Source organism: Homalodisca vitripennis, chromosome 2 (assembly GCF_021130785.1).
Source record: "Homalodisca vitripennis isolate AUS2020 chromosome 2, UT_GWSS_2.1, whole genome shotgun sequence".
NCBI classification, from domain to species: domain Eukaryota; kingdom Metazoa; phylum Arthropoda; class Insecta; order Hemiptera; family Cicadellidae; genus Homalodisca; species Homalodisca vitripennis.
The window spans coordinates 24,687,981-24,710,688 of NC_060208.1; the positions used below are offsets into that span (position 1 = coordinate 24,687,981).

The window sequence follows — 22,708 nt, forward strand, 5'->3', positions numbered from 1 at the left end:
TGTTACAAAACTAAAGTTTTACAAATTATTTGTACAAATTAGTAAACAAAACCATTACGTGACCTCAAAAAATACATTTGAAGCAGCATAAATTCATGTAGAATCAACTAATTTTTTAATTCATTGAAGTCGATTTAAACATTAGAGTAATCCACATTTTTAGTTTTCAACGATCATTAAACGATAAATCAACCGTGGTACCATTTTCTTTTGCGGCGACACGACTTTTCCTCGCGCTATTAACTATTTTATTTATAGTGACAAGGTTATCATGATTACGCAGACGGTTCTAAACACAGAACGACACAACGTTTACAGCTAGTTGCGAAGTGTATGGTATTGTGTTGTGTGACGGCACCGAAATGGTGTTCTTCTTTCAGCTTCTGTTCTCCACAATATCTGTGAGTAGTGGACTATGCAATAAGATTCATGTCGGTTTTAATATGATAGTAATATATGGCACTGTTTTATCTCAAATAGTATTTATTTAGGACACGATAGGTCTTTCTTTACATTTTGTCGTTGTTCGTCTAACTGAGAGAGACTGGATACATATTATATACATTCCTCCTGGACTAAGAAAGAATCCTAACAGATCAAAATGTCAAAAGGCAGTCCTCCATATGTCCTTCTGTCCCCCTGTATGATAATTCTTGTTGGAAAGGACCTAGAGACTTGGACCTTGATAAGAAAGTTTATTTAGTCTAAGAGCTGAGATCCAATTTATTTTATAAAATTAAGGTAGCTATGATGTGAAGGGTTGATTCTATTGAATTTTGAGTTTACGAGATCGAGTTCACCTTCCTTTCACTGCAGCGTATGGTGTCTGACGTTGTCTCAGACTTGACTCCTGGAATATAATAATAATATTTTTTTTTATTTTTCACCATATGGAGTCTGGTTCGTCTCAAAATTTAATTGTTCAAACGTGCTTAGAGATTGTGTTTGTCACATCGTAGTGCATTCAGTTATGTACTTGATGAGACAATGAGGCTACCACTTCACCTATTTATAGGTGTCTCTGATGTTGAAACGGTGTAAATGTTTTCATGTTTTTGCTTCTTCGTCGTCGACTTTCTTTGGATCTCTTTAGACGAACATGATTCCAGGAGTCAAGTCTGAGACAGCGTCAGATACCAGACGCTGCAATAAAAGGAATGTGAACTGGAGCTAATCTCAAAATTAAATTATATTTCTAATCACATAATCTAGTTTTCCTTGAAATTGATAGACACATTTTCTCTAAGAAATAGAAACATCGTCACCCGTGCTAGACTTGGTGGATGTAGAAATGGAAATGCATCAAAATGGATATACATTATAAAAAACATTGTATTCTCAGACTATCGTTTTTTTTATTTTTACACAGTTAAAACTTACCTTCAGAAACTTAACCAAAAATTAAATCAACGTCAGCTATAACAATATATAGACCCTTTAGAGCGGCTTTAAGCTTCATATTTAGTTCTCTGAGAGGCATATAAGCATTATTTACTTGTCTTATGATCGGTTTTATGTGTGTCAAACTAGAAAATTATAATATTAAAACATAACTTTTAATATTTTTAACCATGTTGATACTGTACTAACTAACGTTGGTGACGAATAATTTACTTCTTATAGAGAATATATGTATCGATTTAAAGAAAACCAAGTTTGTTTGATTATACAATGCAAATCGTCTATCGCCTCAAAGTTTGCAAGGTAGTTGGCCTATTTTGAGATTAAAGGTAAAATATCAACCTGCCCGTTAGTAAGTTCGTCCTTTTATATTTATTGTATTTTTATTGTATATTCTGGTTCTTCTTTGGCCTTTATAATACATTTTGCAGAATAGGAATAGGTCTTGACGTTTTAATTTGGGAAAGATTATCTCTGTTAATATTGCTGCCAACAATATAATCATTATATATTGGTCTTTGGTCTAGTTAATACTATTAACTATGATATCATTCAGGAGAGAATGAACGATTTTTAATTACTGTTATTAGAGTTTTTATGGAGAGAAAATACTTGTATTCAATATAGTATTATATGATCTAAAACATGTCTTCACCTACATCTACAGAGCACATGGTCTTTACGATTAATTTTACATCAATATAATATAATACAAAATTTTACGTCTTGACAATGCTATTTTCTCCAATAACCATAGTCTTAGTAGCTGTATACAAATGAATCTAGTACTGGAGCCACCTTTTTATTGAAAAAACTAAAGATTTTGATTTATTTATGGATCATCATTTTTGAGCCTTAAACGTCCATTTGAATTGAAAGCGACTCCCTCAAACATGAAAGTACGTTACCAATAACATCTTTTTTTATTTTTAACGGGTTTTTGTATGTAGATTCGTAACTTTAAATTTATAACCGCTTCGCAACTGAAATCTTTCTTCATAAGACAGTTCAAAAAAATGAATTGAATTATTTTATTTCCGTAAAATGTACAATATTTCACACACACACACACACACACACACAATATATATATATATATATATATATATATATATATATTTAACAAGATTTATTTCAATAACCTCCAAAAAAATAGTACATGAGTGTTATGAATCATCATGCTGAAAAATAATTCCAAATTCGAAAGTGGTGACCCAATAAAAAAACATTTTTAAAAAGATTTAATACACACATAAAGAAACTATATACCTGATGTAATCATGGTCTACATAAATATATTAGTAACGCAATCTAGTTATAAACTGCGATTTACAAACCCAAGGAAAAAAACAATAAGTTATATACTCCCTCCCTCCACCAACTTTAGGAACGCAGCGGACAGGAAAGGACTTCAGCTCTCCTTTATATCCTTAAAATGAAAGAGTGTATCAGCACATATGCATAACATATCTATAATATCTATAATTTTACAGCATAGAATTTATTATCTCAGTTAATTATGTGTAAACTAACAAAATTGTGCAAATATTAAGTTTATCTTTTTATTTGGTTCAGTGTGTGTACGTAAAATAAAGTTTTATCAATAAATGTACCATAGTACTTATTGTATATCAAAATTTTGAGTATTTTTTAAATGTTCAAGACATAATTTAACTATAAAATAATATAATTGTTAAGGTATACAGATTATTAAAGTGATATTTTAGTTTCAACGTACCGTTGTCCAATATTGTAGGGGTATTTTAACACATTGAATTGAACGAGTTAAAACTGTAACTAACAATTTAACTAAATGAGTAATGTTCAGATGATTACGACCATATTGTCAGCTAAGGAATGCATGGATGGCCAGTTCTCTCCTGACCCAACCGACTGTGCCAGATACTACGAGTGCAACCACGGAAAGCTGATTCTGCGGGACTGCGGTCCAGGAACATACTGGAACCCTGCCTACAACGTGTGTGACTGGCCTTATAATGTCGACTGTAAAGTAAGTTTCGTGTTGTATAGAAATAAGGGAATATTTTACGTAAACGTGCACCTACAGAAATTTTTGAAATAATTTTATTTCTGACTCAGGCCTTTTATTTAATTTATTCTGCTTGTAATTACACAATTATAGCAATATACTACTTTCAATCGTGAGAAAATTTTATATTTTTAAATTTTGTTAGTCATAAACTTATAGAAAACCTATATGATAGCCTAAATAATTACTTTTAGGTAGTAAGTCAACTAATGATACAATTCTTTCTAAGAAACTAATACACATAATGTATAACATAATATAGTGCACATATTATTGCGTGGATATTTCAAAACTAATAATTTCTTCCTACAGTATTCTACAAAGCACTATAATTTATCATATTTTGGACATAGCTAATAATTTATATCGCTTTACAGGTCTCACGGTTAATCGCGTTAATAAATTAGAATAAATGACGTTGTAGTGAAATGTAGTATGCAACTTAACAACGACTTAATAACTAGTTTATTAATGGAACAAACTATCAATTCATTCACAATTCCTTAGGTCCTTGTTCCAAATTTTCAAATATTCTTTATAGGAAGCAAATTTTTAGCTCATCAATAGTACTACTATGTATATTACACTATTAGTATTATATTTTGGTATAGTATTATTGATTTTAGTATAGTATTATATACTTGATATTATAATAACATAATTATTAGTAGACTACATGGTCTAAGAGATCCAAGTAGTAATAAATCAAAGCTACTGAGCCATTATTGAGGTTCGAAACATAATAGCTGCTTATAAGAAAATCTTTGATATAAAAATAATTTTAAACGATTCATACAATTAAAAACTACCTACCCTATTTGTGTAACGTCTCTTCTACTTTATTAAATATAAATGTCACCTAATGTTATATATATCTAAAACATGTTTACATTTGCTCTTTCCAGCCTTGGTCTTCAGACAGCACGGAATCTGGACCACCACACGTTGAGTTTGATAAACACTGGTAGTTCGTCATTTCTACAGAGGAATATTCGACCGTTATCAACCGAATCTACTATTCATTAAGTATTTATATGCAGATAAAAGTTAATATGAAAGAAATACTTCACTACAATTTTGTTTGTATTGAGCATCACTTTCTTCTATATTTACATAAAATGTTGTATGCAATTCAACAATCAGATACATTTATATATATATTTTTTTAATTAATTTTATTCCATTACATCCCAACATCAAATATGAGTTTTAATAGAACCGAAATCCCTATCTTTCAGTGATGGTTGACGTAATGGAAATAAGTTTTAATTTTAATATTTCGGTGAATAATGCTTACTAGTATAAACCAATAATAAATACAATCGATAAAACACACTGAATTGTTATCAATGAATAAATACAGTTAAATTGTCACTTTTATGTGTATATAAATAAAACGATTTTACCTAGAAATAATAATTAGTATGTTACATTCTTGTAATAGTGACAATGTTTTTATTTCTACAATTTACAATTCCATCACAGATACCATTTTACATAATACCTATTTGCGTACATTGAACACAACAAATCTATATATTTTGAACTCGATTATTGTGTACATTATCTATTCCATATTATGTATACATTCATAATAAATGTTTAACTATATATTAAAATATTAAACATGATAGCTTATACATTTATGAAAAAAATAACAATTGATTTGGAAATAATTATATATAATAATTATTGTTTGACTTTTAGGACATACAAATCAGTATAGAGTCCTAAATATAGGACACATTAAAACAGTTTGTGTTGTGTATATTTTATGTTAGAAGCAGTTTAAATTGGCCCCGGTGTTTCCTTAATAGATCAATGATAAGGTAGAAAACGTGTTGGTTTCCGAATAAACTTAACTTGTCACATGTTAAAATATCACGGAAAGCTATTTTTTTTACATACATATGTTTATTTTGTCTACCAATCAGTAGATATTATTTTGTATCAGTTTTACTACACAATAGTGATGGATGTAATTTTAAATACTGCTGCATTAGTAGTCCCTCAGATTTATTATATATCAGAATTTTTTTATGGAAGTATGAACGTAGTAGACAATACAAGAACATTTAACTTCGTGCTAGTTTTTTTACTATTTATAATATAGCTGAAAGCTTTAACTGTTGAGTGATGAATTTAATGCAGTGTTGTAATTATTTTGTCCATAAAACGTGTTGAATAAAATTAGCTTATGAAATAAAATGGATTGTGACAAAATACTTTTCGTTGTAAGTATAATAAATAGTTTTCCCTGGGACAGAGTACAGTCGAAATAATTACCATCTCATACTCATTCTGAGGTTTAACCAAAGTAAACTATGTGCATAGTTTCATATTCATGAGACATTTGTTGTTTCAAAAAGTTATTCAAGGTTATTTAAGCAAGTTTTAAAAGAAATGTTTACAAAAATAACTTCCCGCTTTGATGGGTTAAGTTTAACTGCAGTATAAGATTTGAATAGAAGTCGTTGAATTATTTGGCAAGGACTAATAATATATAAGTAAAGAGATTAACGGCTTTTAAATAGCACTGCATGTATATTTTTAATTATAAACAGTTAAAATAATAATAATTAAAAATAAATAATTTTAACTATTTTACTAACGGAGTTTTCGTCAGTCCCGGCGCACATGAGCCATAATTATAATGTAAAGTTACTAATGATGTAATTATGTTTTCTCAATAATCCCCACAACAATCCCCACCATTTCCTAAAAAGGGGACAGGGGCTCCTCATAGTAAGACATGGATTCATTTCCTTCAAAGATTAAAGGCAATGTGTAAGTAAGTTTGTATAATCTATTAAACACCCTTCTTTTTGTTACATTTTTTAGTGGCCATATAGCGGGCTAAATAACAAAATACTCAAAATATTACGTTTTGAACAAAGGAGTTACTAAACTTACAGATCTTAAAGCAGTCTCTAATATGGTTACAAATATTGGAGATTATATTTTTTTTATGTGGTTAAGGATTTTGAACCTGTAAATACTTTATGCAATATGAATGTTGGCTGTAAACGTCATTCATTTCAGCACCAACTCTTAACAGTAAATACAAATTTCAGATTAAAATGTGTAAATTCAGACGAGGTGGAAAATATGTTTTATAATCTAATTAATACGCTTAGTGTAGTCGTAAGAACGACCTGAAAATTCTAAAATTGTATTAAATAGAATTTTGGTGTGATTATCAATACAAATTATCGAAATGAACTCCACTTCTTTATTGAAAGATTTGAAATGTTTAAGTTATTTAATATAATTAGTAATTAATTTCAACTTACAAAACTATTCATTATTAAAGAGGACTCAAAAGCTAATGGATTGATGCCGTTATTTTGTTATACAAGAACAATTAATTGTAACTTTGACTGCAATATGGTAGCACTAAACCTCTATAATTTGAATGGTACAAGGCAAGATGTAAGTGTTCAATTCAGATGTAAACTGTTGTGTAATTGAATTCTTGTGTCAGATACTGTGTCGGTACACAATACTCACTTCTACGAGCTGTGGTTAACACCCCTCAGAATATTGCCACAGTGACAGTGACAGTGCAGATGTCGTACCGCATAAAGTTCTGAAACTATCTTGGGATAATATCTTTGATGTTGTTGGTTAAATAATACAAAATTACATTATTAAAATTCCTTTCAAATGATTTTTTATGTTAGTATAATAACAAATTAAAAGCTATTCAATATAAATAAAACTTTCAAATCTATCTACAATATTTATTACAAATTACTATGTTAATAAAACAATTTTGGGATTTAAAGATAAAAGAAATTATGCTTTTATTTATTGTTTCGGAAAATATATACTGTATTATCAAAATTTTGTTATTGTATGCTAAATTATCGTATTTAATACCGCGCAATTTGATTAGAAACTCTAAATAGTCATAGTTCATTTTGAGTTACAGAAATAAGTTTATAATAGACATATAGTTAAATTAAAAGAAATAAAAATACCTTTACTGGTATAACTGAATAACAAAACAGCTTCGTATAGCAGAGGGGATATTTGAAAACTATTTATTACTAGCAGTTTCCTGCGCCTCTGCTCACAATTTGTACGGTGTATGATTAATTCTGGTTTGAGTGAATTATATTTCGAAAGCCAATCCACGATCAAGAAAATCAGTTAAGAATTATATATTTAAGGTTATTGTAATTTACTCCGATCTTAGTACTTTAGGTTCCATATTTTACTTTGCCTTTTTAAATAAAATATACATAAAACACGCGTCTTTGAAGCCTACGCCTGTCAAAAGACAACTAAGATTGGTTTCATAGCATTCTTTAAATGTGTAATGAAATAATCATCTTTGATACCTCCATTACAATATTGGCCAAGTACTGCATACTTATTCCTAAAATGTACATTTAAAAGTTTTTTTTTTTTACTGAAACTTTTAATTATTTTATCTAGGATATATTCTTACTCTGTTCTCAACAGTGGTTGCAGATAAGTTAATATAACACGAATTGTTACTACCAAGCTTACTGTATGCATTCAAATTACAAACATAAACCAATTGAAAATAGTGGTTAAATTAATTAAACTTATGATCGTTGTGTCATAAAACTTTGTTTTAACAGGTAATTATAATAAACAGTTTTTTTCATTTAATGAAATACGTTTGCCGTAATCGAAATTTAGAAAACAATCTGGGATTTTTTCTAAACTTTAAAGATCAGTTAGGCGTAGACCGGAGGGATTTTAGAAATACGAATAGGCTTACATATTAACCAGAGAACCTAACTATGTTCATGTAAAATTTCACTTATAGTTGAATAGATTCCGTGTAGATTTTGTAGTAAACAAAAAAGCTCATTCTCAATGTTTAATATTAGTTAGCATATATATACTATTTATTTGCACTTATACATTTCTACGGACATCTTTAGTGTGTATACGTGATATTTGAAGGTATGTAATGGATTAAATTAATTAAATATGTAAAGTACTAAATAGTTATGTTAATTCAACAAACGTTGTACAATACTCTTGGGATGCTTCTGACACCTCGACACTATATTGTTTCGCCTCACCGTGCAAATTAGATATAAAAGTCCAATTTGTCAAAACTTCATTACGACCTTTCTTACAGCTATGAAATATTACCCACTATCTCCCAGTTAGGCTCGTATATTACTTTTGTCTCTTTTTCTAGTCCCAAGCATAAAAAACAATCGTTACTCTTCTCAGAAACAAATAGAAAGTTAAATTACTAGGTAAATTCGTTTGTCTTGAATAAGCGATAGTGTTAAATGTTATTTATTGAACAGAACTGTTTAGAGGCAAACTTAATACTGCAATAATCAAATGATAATTCATTTAAACTGTAATTGATAGTAGTTACTCTAGCAGTGCTATACAAGATATTCTACAATGATAAAGGTTATCACTGTAGAGAAGATATTGAAATAGTGAAATAATAGTCTGTATTTGCGTCTACATTAAAATTTGTATAAGCAAAAACATGGGAATATCAAGGTAGATTTGATTCAATAACTGAAAAGGTTGCGAGGCAATCCTCCATGTAATTTGGATTTGGCTGATTTCTGCTGCAAGGTATTTAGAACACATTCATATGTGTATATATATATGTGTGTGACTGCTGCACTGACACTGTATTTGCTGAGATTTCTGTGTAAAATATATCCACTATGTTAACGTATAAAGGAAAATTCATGCTTTTAATCATTTAGAAATAACAGCTAATGAGGATAAGCAATAAACTAAATATTATTTATAATACAGCGTGTATCAAAATGAATGACCTGGTTTTAAAACTCAATATCTATTGCTAAAAATGTACTACAAAAATAATATTTATTGCAAAATACTCGCAAAATCTTAAAGTTTTAGGTATGTTATTACAAATGTTCTATATGTCCACCAGCAGCAGCACGAACAATATCCAGATGATAGCTAAATTCCTCATAAACCTTACACAACGTATCTGCGTTCACAGACCTTATTGCGACAGTTATTCTGTTCTTTAGTTCTTCGATGTTATGAGTTAGAGGGGGAACAAACACTTTTTCCTTCACATATCCCCACAAGATAAAGTCGCATGGGGTCAAGTCTGGTGATCTTGGAGGCCAAGAATGAAGGGCATTGTCTCGAGGTCCCGTGCGCCCTATCCAGCGGTGGGGCAGAGTGTTGTTGAGAAGCTGCCGAACATTGTTGTATCAGTGAGGCTGAGCTCCATCCTGTTGGAAAATGAAACTAAAACTTTAAGATTTTGTGAGTATTTTGCAATAAATATTATTTTTGCAGTACATTTTTAACAATAGATATTGAGTTTTAAAGTCAGGTCATTCATTTTGATATAATATTTAGTTTTATGAGACTCATACCAACATCCTTCGCTCAATAAAACTAGGCTATAAAATGCCAAATGAACTAAACAGAGTAGAGTTAGAATCCAATTGAATTAGATTAATTTAAAAAAGTTGTCCTGTTTACTAGTTCAAAAACTAGTTTACTAACTGTTGAAAAGCTTATAACGGGTGTACACAGTATCTCGAGAACTATTACTAATATTAATTATTGGCACTATTATTAATTATTATTATTAATGAACTATTATTAATAAGCATCATAGCATTCTATGATGGTGGATGTAGTTCCATGGGATTTGCAGAGCTTTAGTTAACTAGCTAAGCTCAGCCAATTATGTATACATTATACATACCTGTAATAAGTGATAAGTATGTTTTACAATAATATAGCATCAATCTCGAAGTGCATGTTAGTCCAACATTTAATTAAACGAGTTAACAATTATCATTTTATTTATGTAAAATAACCAAAACTTCGTACCCAATAACATAAAGCTATTTTAAGGTAGAAAAGAAAAAATGTATAGCTAATTTTGATAACTGTTGTTTTATTGCTTGAAAGGCTTCTGGCAGAAGTGAAAAACTCACAACAACATCATCTGATGTAAGGCGAAGTACCTTCAGGGAATCCTTCCACAGTAAATTGTTTTCTTTGAAAAGACTCCTCTAAATAAGGAGGTGTGTTTATTTCTGAGTATTCTCGAGCTTGTAAACAACTTGATGGATGGATTCAAGTGACAATGTGCAATTTTTATAGGATTCAATTAATCTAAAACATCGACATTTTTTTTAATATTCAGAGTCTACTGAGATAAAACACGGATTATGTTTATTGAAACAAAATCTAAAACAGCTTTTTAGTTCAATGTAATTATATCAATATTATTAGAATAATAATAAAAACTATGATAGGTCTGTTTTTGTATTTAATTACTTGAATACCCTTGGAAAGATAGTCAATGAATTAAAATCTGTAAGAACTACAGATGTGCCAAATCATTCCACACGCTGTACCGTTCTCGAAAGCATCTTGCAAACAATATAACAAAACACCACATTTATTTTGTTACATTTCGTCACGTCACGTACATCGGATTTGTTAATTTGCAAGCCGAATTTTTTTGTCCATTAGACATACATAACCTGAATTCGTAAAGCAGACAAGGAAGTACATAAGTAGAATAAGACAAACGTTGCTATTTTTACTATTTTTATTAAAAAACCAAACAATAAAAATTTTATATATCAGCATATAAACAATAACGCAATACGTCTGTACTGAATATACAGTATAACAACATCCTGTATCAGTTCTCCATGTGCGTAATAGCTTACGTGAGTCACGGATGAAAATATAACACGCAGACTTTCGTTTCCTTGGAGTAAACAGCTGGTATATATGAAGTAATATATTTTAAATCAAATGTGCTTGTAATAAAAAAAGGTCCTTACTGCTTAAGAACATGAAATGTGTGTTGTGTGCCATACAGAAATTCAATTATGTATTTAGTTATATCATAAGCTTATAAAACTACATAGTAAGATACAAATGAAGTTTACTAAGGAATCGTGTACACAACATATCTAGTAACTTCTATGTACGATTACCGACATTTTCAGCATTCTGCAATACTTTTTGCAAAGTATATGAACTACTTCATCGATTTTAAAGAGTACGCTTTCGCTCATTTGCATTGCTAATGAGTGTTTTTCTTGCACTTAGGACAAGAATATAACGCTATTCCTCGTTGCATTTAGCCCAAAAAAGGATCTTTGCGCTGTTTACAGGTGACAGGATATTTAGGATAGGTAATGTTCGGTTTAGTGGTTACGTTCTGTCGAGATCTCATGAAGAGGGACAACGGCCTCAATCACAGTGATTGCCACCTTGAAAGAATGGAAGTTAGCTCCTTTTAAACCTATTTGATTCGAAGCAAGTATGGGAGACAGTGGGAGATATGTTTCCTGATATTTAATAACCTTCCGTCTTCTTCAGGTGCCAAAAAATAAAAAAAAAAAGTATCATCAATAGCAATTAAAGCAAAGACAGATTTATTTGAATTCAAACCGTATTCAGACTTCAGAACAGAACACAAATATAATGATTTATACCTGAAGAATAGGATAAACTCTAATCCATAAAACGTAGCAAAACTTATTAATGGAAATGACAACGAGTATTTTCATTATGAAATATGTAAATAAAATGATCATACTTGCAGGCGCTTTATATCGTAAAATAGCAAGGTTTTGAATATAGCAATCAACGACAATTGCAAGTTTCTTGTATTTTTAGAAATGGATACAAAGTATACCCAACTATACATATTTCAGTTACTGTGGGAAGGGTTGATTCGATGGGAATTCATGTATTCAACTGATAACTCACCTTTGTGGTGGTAGAAGCAGATTGCTTTGACGGATTCCTGTACACAGAGAATGTAAACTCGTACAGTTTGCAGTGCGGCATCTGGTCTGCGTACAATGAAACATACGTTTGATATCACGTTTGTTGGTGGACAAAGGTATGTTGAATATCTAATGATATAGGCTACCTATTCGTTTAGAAATGTGATAATTTTAGCATAAAAATTAAATAAATTTTAACGTAGAAAAAATTATATATGTGCTATTCTTTGCCCGAATGCAATGCATACCAAACCTAGACGCCTCACAGATGTTAGTAGTACTAGGACTAGTAAACAGAACTGTGTCGGTGTCACGTTATGTTATGTTAGCAGCAATTTTAAGCCTGACTGTAGGATTGTGCTATTAAGAGTGTCTCAGTTAGATTTTTGTATTGTATGTGTCCTGAGTAATAGACCATCTCTGTTGGTGGGGCAGGAGATACTCAATACGATCTCTACTATTATAATAAAACTGTTAATTTTACTAAAAATGGAAAATGTTAAAATTTACTGGAAATGACTCTTAAATAATACTTTTACTTTAACGCAATGTTATTATATTGAAACGCTTGTAATAAATTAAATATACGTGAGTATTTATTGATATACTGAAATATTTAACAAGGAACTTTTTAGCACGGTTTTACTATATTCGTATTAATATGTTATCTTGAATTTTAGAAATACGGAATATAATAGAGAATATACGTCATATAAAGTAAAACATGAATATGCGACATTTTCTTTTGAAACCACCTAACGATTTAATTTATAAATCTAAATTAATATATGATGAAATTAATTTTGTTATCAAGCACCACATGTCCCTAGGAGGGTTCGACTCTGATTAGTTGATACCAATCAAGTAGACCCTACTTTGGGTACAACCAAAACCGATTACTCTGAGGAAACCCTAATACATGTTCAGCAGTAGCAGGTTGATAGTTATAGTTTACTATTGGAGTGGGTGGGGGTGCTTTAATGTTGAAAGATTTTTCAAGCCTAAACCCGCGGAGTATGCTTTGTTCTGCCTGATTTGACTAGAATAGCTGGAATATAGCTACCCTCCTTTTCTTACACGGCGACATAACTGAGATATGGAGACCTCTATCCCTTCTCAAAGGATCTCAAACAGAGACCTTTAACCCCAAAATTACCCATTCTGATTATAGTATCAGGAAGCAGACAAAATTCATCCTACAACTAAGTGCAATCCGGGGTTTCCTCATTCTCTTATCCAGGGGAAAATAAATTCCTGCATGAAGTCAGATACCGATGTTAAGGACACCAACTGTGTGGTGGCTGTAACTCGTCCATCCAAAAATATTTTTTACTTTGTGTGATTGTCGCCTCTATCGCTTACTGCTGCTGAGTGAAATTAATTTCCCGTTGTTTGTGAACACTGCCGACTGACTGGTGTCGCTGTGAATTGTGATCTCTCAACAATTGTCTCAGTTGTTGTTGTTCAAGGTGTGTTGCTAAACTACATTGTAAGGTATTTATGCTCTGCTCGAATGAACCCTTTTTAATTTTAAGTTTTCGTGGATTTCATTTGGTAAATAATAATTATAAATAATGCTAGAAACTTATTATATAACGTTGACTTAGTGAAATAAACTTAAAGTATCGTTAAGATAATTTACAAATACTTTCTATAAAGAGTTTGTGCGATTTAGCGTTTTTGCTTAATGCAACAAAGTTATTTAAATTATGTGATTTATAGTTTTTTCTGTATTAGACATTAAGTTGAGTGTTTTTCTGTTTAACTTTTAGCAAAATATTTACTGCATGCAACTTGGTTTAAAATACACCATTTCGTTAGGACTGTTAAATATTTAACATATAACAGATGTGTAGTTGTAGTGGTTCAATGTATTACATTTGTTATAATACGTAAAATTTATTATAGCTATTGTTAAGATAGCGTTTTATTGAAAGTATGTACCTCATTCTGCACTAATATTTATTTAAAACATTATCTGAATAATTTGAGTGAACTTTTTACTTAATTAGTAATTGATAAATTCTAAGCATTATCACTATTTTATACTCAGAAGGATATAATGAACAGCTTCAGCACGTATAACAAACTGCCTCAGCAGATAATGCTCAGCAGCACGGTCTGGGTCCTTGGTCTCAGCACGTCTCGGACAGGAGCAGGACGACTGTATCCTTGGGGATAATTCATTAAAACTGTATGAACTAAACTCCGAGGGAAGAACTAGAACACTATTTTTCATCTCAACTTCACAAATTATAATTTATGTTTTCACAGTTGTTAATATTTTATAATGATTGCAGTATTAAAATGCAGCATATATTTTAATGGAAGAGAAAATGGTTGACGTGTTAAACGAAAAAAAGATCATGTGTAATGGTTTTGACTATTGGGGTTAAAATTCTATGGGGTCATAACCTCGTGAATGTTGGAATACAACATCAGTATAGTCAATTGCATATATTCCTTCCTTGGTTTAAGTCTCCATATAATTATGTTTATAAACCATATATTATTTACAATACGAGGTGTGGAAGAAAAGTGACTGGTATCACTGACAGCGATCTGGCAACACTGGACCCTTCTCCTTATCACGTCTTGAAATTTGGTCTCTCCCAAGGTGGACCCTTCTCCTTATCACGTCTTGAACTTTGGTCTCTCCCAAGGATCCAGTACAAGTTTCAATCTTGTCCAGTGACTGAGGTGTTTCTTGTGTGGTGTTTTTTGAAAGAGAACAGCATAGTTTGGAGCGTCGATGTGCCGTAAATTTTGTGTTAGGCTGGGTGAATCTGTAACTTTGACTTTTGCGAGTTGCTAAAAGATTATTGGGTACATTCATTATGAATAGCGCAAGTTTTTCAGTGGCATAAAGCATTTTTAGAGGATCGAGAGTTAAAGACAAAGCTCATTCTTGGAGGCCTTCAACATCGAAAACTGATGAGAACATCGAAAACTGATTTGAACATCGAAAGAGTGAGAACTCTGGTTAGTTCAGACTGCCGACTTACATTAAGACTAATGATTAACGAGTTAAGTTTTATTCGTTTCACTCTTTATTAAATTCTGAAACAAGATATGGGCTTACCAAAGGTGTTTGCGAAGATGGTAGTAAAAACTTAGCAATTAAAATAAACTAGCGCTAGAGTGTGTCACTTTATCTTCTTGACAGTATTGAAAATAATCCACATCTCCTCGACCATTCTGCAATATTCCTGAAAATTTTAATGTTTATTGCATGAACATTTCGTCGGTTAAACATCTTCCCGCACTGTAAATTCAATGTGAGTTTTACTTAAATGTTACTAAAAGTGTTTGAAGTAGTAATTAATGTTTATTTTTTATTACATATTATTTGTATACATATAATTACCAAACCGAAAGGGGATTTCAACTAGATTTTTTTAAAGATGGTTTTGTTTTTTATGACTCCACTTTCAAGACAGGAACCAGTTCATAATTTAAGTACGTCTATGAATATAAAAAATAAAAAAGAATCGATTCTGTGTCCTTGTACAATATTATCCAAAGAAATACATTAAGATTTTTAAACAGTAGGGAAAGAAACTGTAACCTATTTATTCGTTCATAAAAGTCATTATATTATTGCTGTAAGAACAGTTCATGGAAGCGACTCGTTCACACGATCAGTTACCTATTACAAAATAGTGATTTCCGCAAATACCACCAAAGATTGATGGTAATCGCGCCTGCTCCTTCTGGACATTTGACTTTTTTGGAATTTGGAGCTTGCACTTTAATATGACACTCCAAATTTTCTATTAAACCAAATATTGATTTTAATTGTGTTTCTTCCAAACACTAATCACATCCACTTTAAAGTTTGTAAATTTTGTGCTTATATATAGTATGATTTGGTATAACAATGAGTCTAAAATATAAATTTTTTAAATACGATAAATAGTAACTCAAACAGTTTTTAATTAATAAAATGGCATTAAGTTGTATACATATAGTCTTTGAAATGGATTTACTTTACTCAAATACTATTGCTCTATATTATGTCTCGCACTGCTGTGTTGGATTTAGAAGCATAAACTTACCTTTGTCCTGAAAAATTATATGTTCTATTATCTCTGAGTGCTATAGAACACCATATTAAATTTCGAATTAATAAACCGATTTCCAACCATGTCAATAACACTATACACTATTGCTTTCCTCAATAATCTTTTTTTTCAGTTGATTTAACACATCAGAATTATAGCCAATTTGTGTGCTCGTAAACAAAGAAAAATAATTAGTTTTTACTGCTCCAAACTAGTAATTTATATTTAAATTAAACCGTTATTTGATAATAATACCATGATTACACTAGGCAACACTTCCCGGCGGTGTAATTATGGTATACTAACTTAGTGAAACTTAAAAATCTAAGAGTATTTATAAAAATCTCGTAGTTACACTGATTTTTAATATGGACAGACATGGCATAATTGGAATCATGTCATTATTTCGTACGTTTTTGCGATATATCTTCATTGAAAAGTTGTAGAAACTTCATTATTGATACATGGGTTTCTTTCGTTTCAGGGATGAATTTTGATTTTAAGGTATAAAGGTCAAAGAGTCTGTCTGTTTATCTGTAATATAAATATTGATAACTTCCAAGAACATTAAATCTTTGTTCTTGGATTCCTCTTCTTTTAATCATGAGCGTTATTGATTTTACAGTAAAAATTTAAATGGCAGCCCTTCTGTCTGTCTGTAAGTATGCCACCAATTTTGTCACGTTCTGTTAAGTCTTTCGATACTCCATTCTATGGATTTACTGAATTTATTGCCTTTTTGTATCTTAAATGCTTAGTTAAATATTTTTGGATAAAAACTTCCCAGAAGTAAATACTTTAAATCAGCAAGGCTGTGTTTAACTGGAGAGTTTCAAAGCAAAACTTAATATAGCAAAAATCTTAAGTTATACTCGAAGATATTTTTTTACATTTTTAATAACACTATACAACCAGTTGTATAAAAATATTCTCATGGATTAAAGGTAAGTGAGTACATACATCTTTAGAAATCCAAACAATACCGACTGAAACATAACATAACGAATGTTATATTCTGCTAATATACCATTGACACATATATTGACACACCATAATCAATAATTATCCAACATGTAACAAACACCAAGTGAAGCTATCTGATTAGATCATTAAGGATCATACTATAACCACAGTACATTAGAACACAAAAATGTCACGATGCAGCGTGTACAAAGTGACAGGGTGATGACAAGCATTGCAACAGATTGATGATCTTGTTCCGCTCAGCGCTAAACAGGTGAATGTGTACAATGAACCTCATGGAACAATTTACATAATGTAACGTAATTGCTCTCGTGTAATTAACCTGCCTTGTAATTTAACTCTGATTAATATGAACGCTACATTACGTCCTCAAATAATCACATTTATGAAATTTATTAGTACTAAGTATGTTCTAAAATGAAAACAATAAATATCTTCCTTAAATACCTGATTGGAAGTCACATTTTACCCTAAGGCTTTATAGTTTATAAAAAATTTGTTATGTAAAATAAACAATAGGTTTGGTACCTGAACAATGTAATAGAATACAAGATTATTTACCACCAACGCCTAAGATTAAGAAATCAGTTCGTTCTCTAGGTTTTTCCCAGAAATGTGCTCCATGTTTAAGGAATATAAGAAGATGCAAGGAAGAAATAGGCAAATCGTAAAGGTTTACATAGAATATAAGTTTGAAAAAGCAACATTGCAAAATTAATCGAAGTAAAAGTATCAGGCTGTTTAGCTTGGTGTGAAGATTTCGTAACCGTGAAGGGGGATCAAACCGTAATGTATTTGATGCCGTCATTCTGTTACATACTTACATTAATGTAACTTTGACTGTAATATGGTTGCACTTAACTTTTATGTGTCTTGAATAGTTGAAGACAAGAATCTGAACTTCAGATGTAAACTGTTGCGTAATTAACTTTTGGTGTCAGATCCTCTGTCAGTACTCAGGACTCAGGAATACGTGCTGTAATATCCACCTGACAGTGACAGTGACAGTACATATGTCGTACAGCATGAAGTACTGTAACTATCTTGGTATATTATCTATGTAGTTGTAAGTCAAATAATGCATAATTAAGAAATGTTAAATTTCTTGTAGTGTTATTTGCATTGTTGGGATAATAAAAAATAAAAATATTTAAATTAATGAAATAAAAATCAGTAGCCTTTGACTCAAATGAATACATTTATATACGTTAAACTTATATGCGACCCAGATAATCTTCTAATACTTTATAAATTATAAATTTGTGGGTTTCATTGTGTTTAGCTTTTGCTTCGCAAGATATATATATATATATATATTATATATATATATATATATATATATAATTTTTATAAACATTGAATCACAAAAAGTACTTGCTCCACCGGGAGTCGAACCCGGATCTCTCACTTGCCGGGTGAATGTGCTATCATTACACCACAGGGTGCTTACTTTTTCCGATTCAATTGTGTGTATATATATATATATATATATATATATATATATTGTAGAAAATGCTAAGTTTACGATTTAAAAAGGGCGCACTTTTATTATAAAAGTTGACTAAACAGTCAGTTCAGTTTCAGTTACAACAATACATTTTTAATAGTCCTATTGTAAAATTGGAACAAATCAAAATGGGATGATTGGTTTAATACATAACAAAATAGCATTTTATAGCAGGTTTGATAGTAAATAATATTTGTTATTAGCAGTTTTGCACATACACAATTTTCTACGACGTATGATTAATTCTGGTTCTAGTGAATTATATTTGCGATGCCAATGATGAGATTGCTATGTCCCACGATCAAGAGAATCTGACAAAAAGTGTATATGTTTGGCTATTGTAATTTATTCCGGTCATTGCATTTTTAGTCAATAATTTATTTGGCCTTATTTCCTGATAAAGAACAAAAAAATATACATATCTAATGTCAAAATACAGCTAAATTACGTTTCCTACCAGTCTTGAAATGTAAATCAAAAAATCGCCTTTGACACATTAATTACAGTATTGACCAAGCACTGCTTACTTATTTCCTAAAATTTATAGTTAAATTTAACTATAATTTTTTAGTACTTTTGTACAAAAACTTTTAATTTTCTTATCTGGATATTTTCTTAATCTGTTCTTAACTGTGGATACAGATAAGATTGAAATAAGACGAATTGTTATAATCAAGCTTACTTTTACTTTTGCTTTCACATTATAAATGTAAAAAGATTTAAAGTAGTTTTAAAATTAATTAAAAATGTTTGTGCTGTCATAAAACAATGGATGGGACTTACCGTAAATTTAGAGACCAGTGGGGCGTAGTCCGGAGGGATTTTCGAAATAAGAAAAGAATTATATCTTAACTAAGGACCCTAAGAACGTACATGTAAAATTTCAGTGCAATTAATTGAATAGTTTTGCGTAAAAATCAAACAAATTTACTTTCACATTGTACCGTAAATTAGTTAATTAAATTTCATATAATGTAAAAATTTTGCAACCTATTCAGCCAGTATAATTTAATATTACTTTTATCCAATGTTCCGGAACTAAATTATTGGGTGGAGGAACTACCTAATTGGCACGCGTATGAAGATCTTCTTCTAACCCTTTGTAGCAGCCCAACTATGTGACCGAGCAGACCTCGCGCGCTTTGTCCGTAAGTAAAATTTATCTTTTCGTATTATTAAATTAGCCCTTTGATGCCAAACGTATAAAAATGAATGTAACGTAAAGTAAAGTTGTAAATAGTAAAGTAACGTACCCTTGAAGATCTTTTATTTCGCTTGATTGAGATAGATAAAAGTTGTGGCGTCATCCTTATGGCGAACACGTTTTTATAAACAGTAAATTTTATCATTAAATGGCTAATACCGTCGCGAATTTGTTTTAGGCGAGTTTACGTGTCCCACGTGTCTCACGTGTCTCACGGCTCACAGGGCACATATTATTTGAGTAGATGGCTACCAGTTTATTAACTTCTACTCATCGTCTAGTAACCACCGACTAGACATAACCCTTCTTAGACTACAGCGCCATTGTCTCGTGCCAAGACGCCGACACCCGGGTTGTGAGTCTACACATTGCGAAGGGAAGTAAAATCTTAATGTCTTATAAAGTAAAACATCGTAGGCATAATTTCAGAGAACATTGGATATTTTAGGCCCACCTATAAGATCTGTATACATTTTTAGTTCTTATATTCTAAATGGCAGCAACATGGCATTACATACATTTATTTTACCATCCAAAAGTGGTGCTTGTAAGTTTCATAATTAAACTGAACTTATAAGTAAATTTTGCAATTCGATTATTTATTACTACGACCTCAGAAGTCACCGCCCCCATGTGTTATCGTCATACGGTACAACATCTATAATATTAGTTAGCATTTATGAACAGTGTGCACTTATTAATTTCATATTTATTATTTAATTTAATATTTTTATCTGTTTTAGAATATACGTAATGAACTACATTTACCGTATTAATATGAACTATAATGTACTAAACAGTTACATATGTTTATCAATGTTTCGGTGTGCCTGTGATATATATAGAGGCTGTAAAAACTAGAGGCTACTATATAGTTTTTATCTCACAGTACAAATTGGATATAAAAGTCCAACGTGTCATAAATAATAAACTTCATTATGACCTTCTTGCAGCCATGTAATATTATTCACTGTCTCTCACTTATGTTCGTATATTACTTGTCTCTTTTTCTCGTTTTAATCACAAAAAATATTGTTAAATTATTCAGAAACAAATAGGAAGTTCAATGTCAACGTAAAAATAATATTGCTTTGGAAAGCGATGGTATCAAATGTTATTTATTAAACAGTACACTGTATCGACATATATGTAATACTACAGTAATCACATGATAACTCAATTAAACTAACATTGATATTTGTTATTTTAACGGTGCACTGTATCACTGTATAGGGTATATTGAAGTAATGAAATAACAATCTATATTTGTGTCTAAATTGCAATAAGTGTAATTAAAACGTAGCAATATCAATGTAGATAGGATTCAATACCTGGAAAATTGCGAGGCAATCCACCGTGTAATTTGGATTTGGATTAGGCTGATTTCTGCTGCAAGCTTCCCCAGATATTCAGAACACATTAATATGGGCATACGTGGGTGATTGCTTTACTGATACTGTAATTGCCGAGACAAAATGCATCAACTAGGTTGAACTAATAAGGATAATTATTCATGCTTGCTGTCAGGTATAAATAACAACTAATGGGAACGAAACAAAATGTATTGATAAACATACCAAAATCGTTCGCTCAATTGAACTAGGTTATACAATTCGAAATAAAGTGTGAAAGGATATAGTTCAAATTCAATTTAATTGGATTTATTTCAAAAACTCATTTGGTTTGAACTAGCTGACTGAGCGTTGGAAACCTAAGCACGAATCAACACGATATCACGGAATGAGGAAATGTGTAGATTTGAAGTTATGCTTATAGCTTTATGACACACACACACACACACACACACACACACACACACACACACACACACACACACACACACACTACATGGTTACGTATATATATATACGTATATATATATACTTATATATATATATATATATATATATATATATATATACATATATATATATACATATATATATATATATATATATATATATATAACATGAAGAAGTATTATAGCGTTTGAAGATGGTGCATTTAATTCCATGGGATTGGGCTGAGCGTTAGTAAACATTTGTACATTCATAGTAAAACAAGTCTAATTACATGAACTGTATAAAGTGGACTTCATCTCAGTTCGATACGCAATATTTGAAGTAACATATAGCCAGACATAGAGAAATAAATAATTATTTACAGCTCCAAAAGTGATAGGATTCGCTAATGCTCAGCAAATTATGTATAAATTATACATTCCAGTAATAAATATTCAGTATTTACTTTCAATTATACAAAATCATAATGTGAATTTGTATCTAACAATTAATTAAAAACTGCTAGTATCATGTAATTGACTTAATATAACCAAAACGTCGTACCCAATAATACAAAGGATTTTACGTTATATTGAATAGATAATTTTGATAAGGATTGAAAGGTTTCTCGTAGAAGTGTCAAACTCACAACAACGTCATCTGATGTGAAGCGAAGTACCTCCAGGGAATCCTTCCACAGTAAATTGTTTTCTTCGAAAATACTTCTAAATATGGAGGTGTGTTTATTTCTGGATATTCTCGAGCTTGTAAACAACTTGATGGATATAACGAGTCAGTATGAAGATCTTGTGACGTGTACTTTTCTGTTTTACCTGAGCAATTGTTATGTAGAACTGATCACTCTACATAACGAAATTTTACATCCAAATGAAGAAGCGCGCATTCATTGTTGCTGCAATAACAGAACGGTCACTGATTAGAC

General features: G+C 30.8%; 2 protein-coding genes across 2 annotated transcripts in view; both read left to right on the forward strand.

Annotated features, from left to right (window-relative positions):
* The window catches only part of LOC124353706 (probable chitinase 10), a 476,771-nt gene that overhangs the window by 35,357 nt on the left and 418,706 nt on the right, over positions 1–22,708 (forward strand). The gene's annotated exons all lie outside the window — the stretch shown is intronic.
* LOC124353707 (peritrophin-1-like) lies at positions 266–4,786 on the forward strand. Its single transcript, XM_046803679.1, has 3 exons — positions 266–401; positions 3,230–3,412; positions 4,357–4,786. The coding sequence occupies exons 1-3, from the start codon at positions 363–365 to the stop codon at positions 4,417–4,419; spliced, it is 285 nt and encodes a 94-aa protein (XP_046659635.1). The 5' UTR covers positions 266–362; the 3' UTR covers positions 4,420–4,786.

What these genes read in the sequence shown, in the direction of transcription:
- LOC124353707 (XM_046803679.1), top strand. Translation starts at nt 363, where the DNA reads ATGGTGTTCTTCTTTCAGCTTCTGTTCTCCACAATATCT. An exon ending in TTCTGTTCTCCACAATATCT is followed by an intron (nt 402 to 3,229) that starts GTGAGTAGTGGA and finishes AGTAATGTTCAG; the next exon opens with ATGATTACGACCATATTGTC. An exon ending in CTTATAATGTCGACTGTAAA is followed by an intron (nt 3,413 to 4,356) that starts GTAAGTTTCGTG and finishes TGCTCTTTCCAG; the next exon opens with CCTTGGTCTTCAGACAGCAC.